The sequence below is a fragment of the Ictalurus punctatus genome, chromosome 28 (assembly GCF_001660625.3).
Source record: "Ictalurus punctatus breed USDA103 chromosome 28, Coco_2.0, whole genome shotgun sequence".
Lineage (NCBI taxonomy): Eukaryota > Metazoa > Chordata > Actinopteri > Siluriformes > Ictaluridae > Ictalurus > Ictalurus punctatus.
Genome location: NC_030443.2, coordinates 5576755 through 5586754, shown reverse-complemented (window position 1 = coordinate 5586754; position 10000 = coordinate 5576755). Strand labels below are relative to the sequence as shown.

General features: G+C 40.6%; 2 protein-coding genes across 4 annotated transcripts in view; both read right to left on the bottom strand.

Annotated features, from left to right (window-relative positions):
- zswim7 (zinc finger, SWIM-type containing 7) overlaps positions 1-6066 on the bottom strand; it is a 31443-nt gene extending 25377 nt beyond the window's left edge. The window contains exons 1-2 of one of the 3 annotated variants that reach the window (XM_017459664.3): positions 5908-6066; positions 5446-5524 (exon numbers count right to left, since the gene is read on the bottom strand). In XM_017459664.3, coding sequence (XP_017315153.1) covers positions 5446-5521 — 76 coding nt within the window. In that variant the 5' untranslated portion in view covers positions 5522-5524; positions 5908-6066. Of the gene's footprint in view, positions 1-5445; positions 5528-5907 lie in introns of all 3 variants that reach the window. The other 2 variants (XM_017459663.3, XM_017459665.3) reach the window with 2 other exon arrangements.
- A 798-nt stretch (positions 6067-6864) lies between these two features.
- On the bottom strand, positions 6865-7838 carry nanos2 (nanos homolog 2). The gene has a single exon (XM_017459661.3). It carries the CDS (start codon positions 7556-7558, stop codon positions 7028-7030), a length of 531 nt encoding a protein of 176 aa, XP_017315150.1. The 5' UTR covers positions 7559-7838; the 3' UTR covers positions 6865-7027.
- Between the last annotated feature and the right edge of the window lie 2162 nt (positions 7839-10000).

Genomic DNA, 10000 nt, shown 5'->3' with positions numbered 1-10000 from the left:
AACATGCTGATGGCAATTTGATAGTTGGTGAGCTGGCAAAGAAGGCTGCTGTGGAAGGAATAACATTTTCAGGTGTCACAGAGATGTCAATTGCAGCCATCAACATTAGAGAGCCGGTAGACCTGAAAAACACTCAACAGAGTGATCCTTCGGTAACACAAGCAATCAGACCGAAGAGCAACGGACAATCTATTGTAGACGGTCCGTTTGCCAAGCATGATGCACGGCTAATCGTAAGTAACATGTTATTGTACAGATGTGGTGACACTCCAGAGTGGGTTCCACCTAGATTGCGTCATGATATTTTGTCTCATATCCATATCGGGGGGACACTTTGATGTAACAAAAGTGAAGGACGGGATAGAAAACATGTTCTTGTGGCCAGGCGTAGATAAGGACGTGAGAGATTACTGTGCAAACTGCTTAACATGTGCCCAAATAAACCCATCAAGGGTTGTAAAGGAGGAGTGTTTGAGACCTACATGCCTGCACAAACCGCCAGATCTGTCACAAGACTGAAAACAGACAGCCTGTGAAGGAACTGTTCCATGTTGATCAGATAAAGCCATACAAAAATTTAGATGACAGTCCTACATAGGCACGTATATAAAAGTGTATGCGTTTGCAATGTTTTACTGATTTTAGATTTTTGTGTGGGTCGGTGTTGTGTGCTGTGTCGTGTGGGACTACACTGGGGGGGGGGGGGGGGGGGGGGACGACTGGGGTGTTCTTTCAGTTTGCATGTGTTTTTCAATATCTCCTAACCTAAGGAAGTAAAGATGTGGTGATGATCATGATAGCAGCCCTCCTGACAGCAGTGAAGAAGCAAGAGTGTCCAGAACATCCAGTTCCTCCATCAGTTGTGGTGACCAGACCCTATCCTGGAGGGCTAATCAACATTGGATCCAGTCTTAGTGAATCTGATGGTGCAGTCTCCAGATTTGGATGAACGGTTCCGGGGTGAATGTGTGACAGGAAAATATAAAGACCTCTTGCCAACTGCATTCCTGAGGTATCATAATGTTGTAGCGACCAGCTCATCCACGGACCACCTAACAGAAGACCCACAAGTAAATCAACCACCTTCAGGCAGAAGCTATTGGGGTTTGTGGAGAGGGTACTTGGAGTAGCATGACAAATAATTAACCGCACTTGAAGCTTTCGGAAGATTAAAAATATAAAACACCCAAAACTGTATATAGTACCATGACAAAGACGAACTGTATGTCGATACGTGAAATTCTGGAGGGAACGTCGGACGGCGTGGCGTGGGGACGTAATGACGTGCCGTTAATTGATCTATGTTCTATAACGTAAAACAGGAACATGAAAGGAATATTCTAAAAGCGACTCATGTAAACACCTTAATCAGAATATTGTCGTATTCAGAATAAGGTCAATAATTAGATTACTGCTGTCCGTGTAAACGTAGTCAGTGACAGGTTTCTCCAGTGGCCAGAGGAGGACAACCGAACGCAGGGCTTCACCATCACTGGACACCTGCCCAATATGGGAGGTATAATCTGTATAAAGGAAATGGATCTGATGCCTCTTTTGGGCCAAGAGCATCAAAGGGCGGACTGTAAGAAATTACAGACCGCCTCTAAGCAGATTTCACGCCAAGGTAGTTGTTGGGAAAAAAACTCATCCCGGAAAAAGGCTGAATTATCAAAGAGAAAATACACTTCAGTCTCAGCGATGTGCGTATAATACCACCTAAAGTAACATTCAATCAGGTATAGCATGGGAGCGGCAGTGAGACATCAAGAACCGTCCGAGAATAAAACAAAGGGTTACGCGACCATAATTATCATTCAGAAAGACATCTGTCTAGATGTCTACAATCCAAGAGATTATTCTCACACACAGGGTGTGACCAGTCCCTGCCAGATATTCCTGCAGCTCCTTTAATGTTGCTGTAGGTCTACTGACGGCCTCCTCGACGAGTTTTCTTCTTGTCCTTTTGTTAATTTTAGAGGGACGTCCTGTTCTTGGTGACTCTGCAGTGCCCCGTTTTCTACGCTTGTTGATTTGTACACTCCTTCAACTGCTTTGGAATTTCTATTGTACCCCTCTCCTGATCTATCCCTTTCGACAGTGAGATCCTGTACATGCTTTATAAGCTCTCTGTGGGACCGTGGCTTTGGCAGACCGCTCCGTGGCAAAAAGCTGCTACAGAAACAGCTAATCTTTGTTTATTGTTCATCAGAATCACATTATTGATGACAGGTGCACGACAATTACTTTTGAACACCAGTTTGAGTGTGAATTCTGAGTACACCAGGGCTTGTGCAACCAGGTCATCGTATGTTTTGTGTTTTGAGCAGGCGACCGTGAGCAAACATGTACATCATATAAAAAAGAAAACAAACTCAGCCCGGAAGCCCTCGGGCATTCTGCGACGTTAACGTGTGCGCTGTACATCTCCCTACGAGTGTCCTGACGCATGTTCGCCCTGTACGCGTGCTCCGTTTTAACCCGTGTTCCCTGCAGCTACGTGATTATTTGATTTTCAGCTCTAAAATTGCATCAGGGTCTATTTGACTGCTGTGATTAGCCTTTGCAGCCCGTATGAGGCTATAACCAATAGGACCTTTTGTTTTCAGTTGTGTTGATCTTTACACATCTCTCCAAGTGTGTGTGTTTTATTACGTCTCTCTCTCAGTTCTTCCAACAAATATTTAGCTCCCGTTTCAGGTCAGTTGGTGATGGTTTTGACTCGTGCCCAAGATTTCAAGGCTTGTTTGTTTGGGGGAGGTCGTCATTGTTGCATGTCTTCATACACCGGTTTCTTCCGAATCACAAATCGTCTGAGTGGTTCCGTATGCATCTCTTTTGTATACGTGAGGCAAGACGGATTTATTTAATTGTTCGATCCATAGTTCTTTCAGGCGAGGCTATAAAACTTGTATACATTGTAGGAAGTAACATGACAAGTTCAGCCAGAGACTATATTTGACACCCAGCTGTGGGAAAAGATTGCTTTCTCACACTTTCAAGGGGAAAAAAAGGTAATGAACTGTTTCTTTCCTTGTTGCTGGATTGGTGCTCTTGAAGGAACTTGTGTGTGTGTGTGTGTGTGTGTGAGAGAGAGAAAAATTACTGCATGTTGGTGCATAGAGCCTTAGGTCTAGAGGAGGGGAAATGGCGGTGTAGTGTTGCAACACGTGTACAGGTGTCGGCTCCAGTAATGGCTTTCTGCTTGGGTTGAATTCTGTTTCACAAGTACATGCCTAATAAAGCAAAAATCTGACAAATCAACAGTGTAGGAGCAAATCTCAGCGCCGTAAACTCGTTATGGCATATGCGCTGGGGAAATAGGAGGAAATTTCACAAAGACCATCATTATTAGGGACAGGCATTTTCTGTTTCAGTTCGGCGTCATTCGCTCTATTTTTGGAGCCACCAAAAGCACTTCAACCAAGGGTGCAGAAAATCCTCGCTTCTGATTGGCTGGGAGTTCGACACTCGCGATCGTTTCTTTCAGACCACGGTGCTGTCGCAGTCTCGAATCTGATTAGTCAAGAGTGTTGAGTAAAATGCAGTATTTTGGCTGTAAAGGCAAATGACATTTATTATTGTTATTAATACTGTAAAGGTATTACAATGTAACCATTGTAAGCAAGCATAAATAACAGTTTAGTTTGTATTTAAGCTTCACCGTCATTCAGCAAAATGACACACAAAAAAAAGCTTACATGTGCTGTATAGCACGGTTTTCCTCTTTGGTGTTTGCATTAACGGATGTGTGTGTCCATAAACACAGATCAACCGGGCAATTTAATCACATCAGCTTCAGGATGAAGGCGTTTGCTCGCTGTGTCTCCACCTTGTGTCGCTTTTAGAAATCGCAATATACAATAGCCATAAACAATCACTAAATCACGGTGATTTTTGCTTAGTAATATTTGAAAGTACTTAAATCAACATGAACCGCCCTGGGGGTGCATTCTCGAATCACTAGGTGTTAATTCATTTTCCGTAAGAGCAGCTGTGACAGTAGCACCAATCCTTTAAAGAGCACCTATTATGATTTTGAAACGTGCCTAATTTTGTATTAAAGGTCTCATACAATAGATTTACACGCATCCGAGGTCAAAAAACACTTTAATGTGCTCATACTTTAAATTGCAGCATTACCTCCCCCCTCCCCCCACGGTGTCAAAAAGGACTCATTAAATGATCCATTCTAAAGGATTCGTTCTCAACTCCTCCTTTCAGAGTGAATACTCTGCTCTGATTGGTCAGATGTCCCAGTCTGTTGCAATTGGTCTACCGCTATCAGCGTGTCGAAAAAGGAACCGCCCACTACCATAACGAGTTTCAGCCCCATCTGTCCGTGAGCAGCCGATGAAGACAAGAGGCGGGGTTTTTTGTTACAAACCTACGTAGTTTAGTACAGGAAGTGAGTCTGGAATCACTAACGACTCGTTTCAGCTGTTCGGAATCGGTTCCTTCTTTTGGGAGTCAATAAGTTTGTTTGTCCTGCATTTTGCTTTTTGAAACTTTGAAGACTTATTACATTCGCAAACTGTGATATAACACAGTACATGAAAGGTAATATTTGAAAAACCATAATAGGTGCATTTTAATCATTAGGGGTATAACTTGATCCGCAATCCTGCGTCCAAGATTCGATTCAATTCTCCGAAAAAAATTTTAATGATAAATATTACAACTGAAAAGACTGAAAAGAAATAATAATAATTCTGGATCATAAATAATAGAAAACACCGTGCATTTCGGTCTGCATAAAACTAAATCAATCACAAACAGAGGTTTAACATTGCGAAGAGAATGTACTACAGGTTCACCATACTGTAAAAATAAACAAATACATTTCTCGCAACAACGTTGATTGAATAAACAACGCGTCTGACCTTGAGACTTTGAAAACCGTTGAATGAAACGTAACGAGAGCTCGTTCGGCAGAAACGGAGCTCCAAAGTCGGCTAAAATGACCGCTTTCCGCACTCTCCAGTGTTGATATAGCATGGTTGTGGGGTTTGAAGCGAGGCTGATGGGGGAACGCTGGTATAATGCAAGTGTTTCGCAGACGTCTCCTCGACATTAAATCTACCTACAAACTGCTAAAATGTATTAAGTGTTGCTCTTTAATCATTTTTTTTATCATCATAGTCGGTAAACTGCTGCAGTACGAGAGGGTTTTATACCCTTTGGGATGTAATCGATGGGGTGGTAATAGGAACTCTGCTTTGCTTCACACCACCTCGTCATTGATTATTTTCCTACAAAAGCATGCACCGGTTATGTTTTATTTCTTATTTATTTGGTAGATGATGTGGTACATGTATACAGCTATACAAACCTGGGGAATCAGGATCCATCCATCATGTTATTGGTGCTTCGGAGAATATTGTATACACACTTGCATTACACTGAGCAAAGCAAAACTCTGCAAACTTCTCTCATGTCACTACTTACTTTGGGATTTCTCTGAATACGTCTTCTGAAGGTCTTGCAGTAGCTGTTCAGCGACAGCAGGCAGACATGACGCCATATTCTGCTGAGAGACGCACAGGACTTGTGAGATTATGAGGTAAATTGAATATCAAATTACATTCATGACTGAATTATTAGCTATAAATAGGGTCGGGAAATATTCCTGCGTTGAAACAAACAACATGCAGTTCCTCTCTCATCTCACTTTCACCCTGAATGTAAGTTTAAAAAAAAAAATTATTCTGAGCTAGAACTGAAAATGTGTCCCTATCGGATATCTAGTGCACTACATGTAGTGCACAAGCCACTACTGTAACGCGCTGTACCGAATGTACCTAGAGAGAGATTAGGGAGCCGTTTGGGATTGAACCTAATGAGCAGAACGCTGCTACATGTACGATACGAGTTAGCCAGTTAGCAAACAGCGATGTTAGCTGTATTTACCTGAAATACTGTTGCAAATAAACTACATGGAAATATCTGCTATTTGCTCCAAAGACATTTGAACATAAAATACAAGTATTTGTATATTTAAAAAAAAAAAAAAAAAAAAAAAAACACGAGTGTTTTCCCGCGTCACGAAACAAACAGTCATCAGGAGGAAGCGGAAATAGCAAGAGAGGAGGAGGAGAAGAAGAAGAATTGTGGGTTTTGTAGTCCAGTCGTTTTAATACAGTTTGTTGTTGTTGTTTTTAAACAGCCGTTGGACGCTACTTAGGGAAATGTGTTTATATATTTTTATATATATATATATATATATATATATATATATATATATATATATATATATATATATATATATATATATTGAAGTCAGCAATACTCAGTGCTTAATAATACAATATGGTGTTTAATAATATACTCAGTTGAGGCAAGTCGTTTAACTGAAGTTAATTGTGTGACAGTTACAGTCAGTGGGTAACGCCGCCATCTTGTGGACGTCTTCAAACTATTATGGACAGAAAATGGTTGAAGCTTTTACTGTCTTTTCCCCATGAGAAAGTAATTACTTGAACATGAATTATAAGAAGGCAATGATTTAAACGCGTAGACCTATATGTCTTAATAATTAAATAAGAGAAATCAGTAGGATGTGTTTGTTTGTTTGTTTGTTTGTTTTCCTGAACAAACATCACTGCCTGGTCTCCTTCATGTAAGAGAGCATGCATTTATTGAAAAAACATATATTTATTTATTTTTCGGTACAAAAAGAACCATGTTAAAAAGAACATTTTCACTGCAAACCATTTTGTACAGTTATTTGGGTTTTTTTTAAAGATGAATTTTTTTAAAAAAGAAAACCGAAAACAAATATAAAGATAATAAAGGTGTCTTCGTAGTCTAATTACAAAACAAACAGGTTTAAAACACATCAACTTTATACAAGATTTGAAAGAACAATAGGCAAGATATAATATATATAATATATTTAGCTATATGTGTATTTTTATTTTTATTTTTTTTTACTAGGCCTATAATTTTTCATCCATACAAAACCATCAGGAAAACATTTAGACATTTAAACATGAACTATTTGCCATGTCCAGTGTTAAAATAAACTAATTTACATTGACATGGCCTGAGATCCGGTCTTAACAGGAACCTCGTTAACGAGCTTCAGGTACCGCGAGTCCACTGCAGGGGCGATGACGTCAGAGGGGATGTGCGCGAGCTCGCGCGCGGGGCAGTAGTGGCGGGTGTGCGCCGCGTCCCCGGTGGCTCCGCAGATCGGACACACGTAGCTCCTCAGGACGGGACACAGCACGCGGCCGTTGCGCGCTTTCAGCCGGTGGCTCGTGTAGATCTCCGCGCTCTCTCCATTCTGCTTGCAGAAGCCGCACACGGTTTTCTCCACGGTCTGCCCGAGGCCCTGGCTCCCCGGCGAGCGCGCACTGCTACCTGAAGTTCCCGGGGTCGCATCAGGGCACCAGGAGCGCTCCTCGAGCCCCGTCCACGCGCCTTGTGAGGAAGACTCGAGCTGTCCGATCTCACCCGTGCGCATCATCCGGGCCACCATGGTTCTGAGACCCAAATAGTCATGCCACATGAAGAAGTCTCTGGGACGGGTGTGACGGTCTCCAAAGTCCCGCTGCATGTCCGAGGTAGTAAAGCTGTGAAAACGCACGAGCCCCTGCGCGCGCTGTATTTATCCACGCGACCTCGCGACAGTGTAACAAGTTGAGGAATTTTAAGCTGCACCTGTCTCGCGCGCACACTTTCACCATACATGTGCATTAATTAGAATTCATGCAACAGTTTCCATCGCCTTTTAACCCTTTCATGCATGAAATATTCACACGCGTATCCAGATTCCCTCGGTTTTCTCTCTCTTTTTTGTCATTAAAACTGCATGAGAGCTAGGCTACATGAATTTCGACTCAGTCTAAATATCAGATAAAGTAATGGATTGTCCATGAGTGAAAAACATGGCTAAAACAGTAGGTTATGTCTGGAAAAAAAACCCTCACGATAATAATAATAATAATGAAGCTTCTGATGTAAAATAATAATAATAATAAATGTAACATTCAGGTCATATGACACATTTTATCAAATATTATTCCTGAACATACAAAATATATGCAGTTTAGGACTGTTGCATGATATATATATATATATATATATATATATGAACTAGCCTTAAACTGACTGTCCATAAGTGTCCTGTTTGTCACGTGTTCTTTCTTGCACATGAGCGAGATGATGCATAATATGCGCAGTATGCGTAAAAGCATAAAACCTGGTGCTCTGATGCTATCCCGAATTATTCTTTGCACACTTATAACGGCATAAAAGCACAAAATGCTTGACGCACAAATAAAATACAAATAATAATAATAATAATAATAATAATAATAATAATACACGTCAGTGCATCTCTTTTACACAGAATGCGCATCCTCATGGAACGCACGTGCACCATGCCCATTTTTTATTTTTATTTTTTTTAATTTTTTTTTTTGCAGCGTGCACAAGGGCCCAGAGAGAGAAGGTTACAGAAAAGGTCCCCACCAGGTCACTTTGTCTCCTCATGGCGCCATCTGTCTCAGACTCGATGTCTGCGAGTGGTGTAACAACAACATTGTATCAAGCTAAAGTGTGAGGTGGATTCACGTGATAATGGAGCAACCTGTCTGGGAGTGGGAGTGGGGGTGGGAGTGGGGGTGGGGGATTTAGATACTACAGCTTTCAGTGCTAGCAAAAAAAAAAAAAAAAAAAAAAAGCTGTATTAATACATATCTATTTTAGCACCTGCACCGTTGGTATGTAATTCTATAGATTCGATTTCTACAGATGTTTACATCGAAATGTTTGTGATGTGTTTAGTACGTCTGGTGCTCATTTGTTGCCGGTGCTGTATTCGTGTTGTTCCTGTGAGAAGTTAGCAGTTGCTTGTTACGCTGACGTCACATGATTCCCAGTGTTATCCATCCATCCATCCATTTTCTGTTCCGCTTATCCTACACAGGATCACGGGGAGCCTGGGGCCTATCCCAGGGAACATGGCGCACATCCCCATGCGCAGCAACATCCCCCATAGGTTCTGTACAGGAAACCGAAATGATTAGTTCACCTCTCGAGTCTTCGGGTCCGAGTCATACGTTCTTTTGTCACGTGACGTGACGTGACGGCCGTATCGGATACAGAAATGAATTAATAATACACAACCTTCCTTACTTTTTTTTTTTTTTTTTTACAATTACAGTTACGTCATGCGTTTCTGGTATCTCTTAGAATTTATACATTTGTGAATTTCTGTCACGATGGTTCTTTCCTAGAACATCGAATGTGGTAATAAAGAGTTGGTTAATGCTCTAAACTTTATCCGTATGATGGGGAAATCACTTTGATAAAGCAAAGATCGAGACTCGTTTACAGTGGATTCTAACCTTCAGTAAATATCATCGCCAAATCATCATAGATATAGACAAAAGGGTTGGGAAATGTATTGATTCGACTATTACTCATTTTAGATCGACTGTAATCTATTTTTCTCTAATGATACATCCACTTATTATATGATTTTTTTTTTGTCCTTTGTGTTATTACTGAATAAAAATCAGTAAAAAATAAATAAATAAATAAATAAATAGATAGAAATGTAGTGTTATGTATTTAGGATTCATGCACAATTCCGAGTCACTCACTGTGTTTTTTAGTCCATAATAAATCACCTAAAACGTTTACAAGTTGTTGTTTTGTTTGTTTGTTTGTTTTTTTAACTGAAAAGTCACATGTAGTTAGCTAAAGTATCGCAATAAAACTTAAACGTGCAGTTATTTAATAACAGAGCGCGTCTGTGAAACCTACGCCTTTGTAATCGCTTATTACGCACTCTTGAATAATTGTTGTTTATTGTTTCTTATTTTTCCCCAACGAAGCTTTAGAGCAAATTGGATAACGATCCAAAAATGAATTCAAATCAACTGAAATAAAAATACATTCCAATTAAAAGGACGCTAGAAAGAAACGGAGACTAATAACTATAACTTCTAAAAGCCTAAAAACAATATTGAACAACAAGCTGTGTTTTTCA